General features: G+C 50.1%; 1 gene segment (V, D, J or C); it reads right to left on the reverse strand.

The window, feature by feature from the left end:
- Window positions 1-549: 549 nt before the first annotated feature.
- Window positions 550-1,382, reverse strand: LOC117069592. The segment is given in 2 exon segments: window positions 550-1,172; window positions 1,256-1,382. Coding segments are annotated over 2 exon segments (690 nt in total).
- Window positions 1,383-1,876: the final 494 nt, after the last annotated feature.

Raw genomic sequence — 1,876 nt, forward strand, 5'->3', positions numbered from 1 at the left:
ACCTTGCTCAAAAGTGGCCAACAGGGCCATGACACATTTTTATATGAGAGCTACTATTTTTGCCTACTTCTTGTGGAAATCTGAGAGATGTGCCCAGCCTCAGGGGGCTGCTTCTCCCTCCAGGAGACGGAGCTAACAGAGTTACATGGTATTAGTCAGTTTGGGTCTTCATAAAAGATAACAGGAGTGGGTGGCTTAAACAACAAACACTGATGTTCTTACAATTCTGCAGTCTGAATGTCGAAGATCAAGGAGCTGGCAAAATTAGTTCTTAGTGTGGCTTCTTCCTGGCTTGTGGAGGGCCACCTTCTAGTGCACTATGTCTCCACATGGCCTCTTCTCTGGGTGCATGTGAAAAGTGAGAGGTTACATCATTAAAATCCCAGTATAGATCCATTGGATTTAAGGTTTCAGTAAATGAATTTCAAATAGGGCACCATTTGATTGATGACACAAATCAAGAGATGGTGAGAATCCATATATATATATTTTTTACCATTATAAGTTATGCAGGATTTATGAGTCATGCATGAACTTGTAGGAAAGTTCCTAGTAATTGGTGAAACCGAAGCAGTAAGCAGAAAAATTGTCTTCCTCCTTTCTTGCCCGGCACAACGATGTGAGGAAGCAGAACCACAGATAATAAAGAAAGAGGAGCCCTGGGGACAGCTGAGGTGCTGGTGAGGAGGGAGCGCACTGAGCAGATGAGGAAGCCCCGCCCTCCCTGCACCTGCTCCTGACCCGGCCTCCTGCTCTGTGGTCCCCGCGCGCCCCCTGCTGGTCCTGAGCGGCACCTGCGCCCGCCCCCTCCGCCTCCCTGCAGGGAGGTTTGTGTCTGGGCTCACACTCACCTCCCCTCACTGTGTCTCTCGCACAGTAATACACGGCGGTGTCCGTGGCGGTCACAGAGCTCAGCTTCAGGGAGAACTGGTTCTTGGACGTGTCTGTTGAAATGGTGACTCGACTCTTGAGGGACGGGTTGTAGTTGGTGCTCCCACTATTACCATTGATCTCCCCAATCCACTCCAGTCCCTTCCCTGGGGGCTGGCGGATCCAGCTCCACCAGTAACTGCTGATGGAGCCACCAGAGACAGCGCAGGTGAGGGACAGGGTCTCCGAAGGCTTCACCAGTCCTGGGCCCGACTCCTGCAGCTGCACCTGGGACAGGACCCCTGTGAACAGAGAGACCCACAGTGAGCCCTGGGATCACAGACAGCCTCCCACATCGTCATATCTGCATCCCCGAGATACTCACATCTGGGAGCTGCCACCAGGAGGAGGAAGAACCACAGGTGCTTCATGTTCTTGCACAGAAGGTCCATGACTCTCAGAAAGCATTTCCCATGTGAGCAGGACCCAGAATTTAAGGAAATGTGTAGTCGTTTCCTGTAGGTGCCTAAGTTAGGATTTGCATGTGGGTGGTGCCTTTGTATGGAGAGGTGAAAAGGGATGAGGGAGGCCCCAGTCTTTGGGGTTCACCCTTGGAGGAGGATGTTGGCTGTGCCCTCTGAGAACTCAGTTCTCTTCCTGGAGCCTCCCCTCACCAAACCCAGATTCCTCTTCTTCCAGGTAGGAAATGTGCTGAAGGAGCTGGTCTGGGAGATGAGTGTGATCATGGATCAGGGACAGATTTTGGAATAGGGTCAACTGTTCTACCCTTAAAGATTCATATAAAACCAACCACACACCCAGGTCATCTAAATTGTCATTTACCTCTTCAGACACATTGAAACAACAGCTGAGTGTAATAATCACAGTGAATTGAGACAAACCTGGATCCACGCAATGTGTACTATAGTTCAGAACATCCATCATGGTTAGAGGGACACTACCTGTCCCAGGAAGTGCGTTATTTTTAAATAGCATCTGAGAACTG

Source organism: Trachypithecus francoisi, unplaced genomic scaffold (assembly GCF_009764315.1).
Source record: "Trachypithecus francoisi isolate TF-2019V2 unplaced genomic scaffold, Tfra_2.0 Lachesis_group3, whole genome shotgun sequence".
NCBI classification, from domain to species: Eukaryota; Metazoa; Chordata; class Mammalia; order Primates; family Cercopithecidae; genus Trachypithecus; species Trachypithecus francoisi.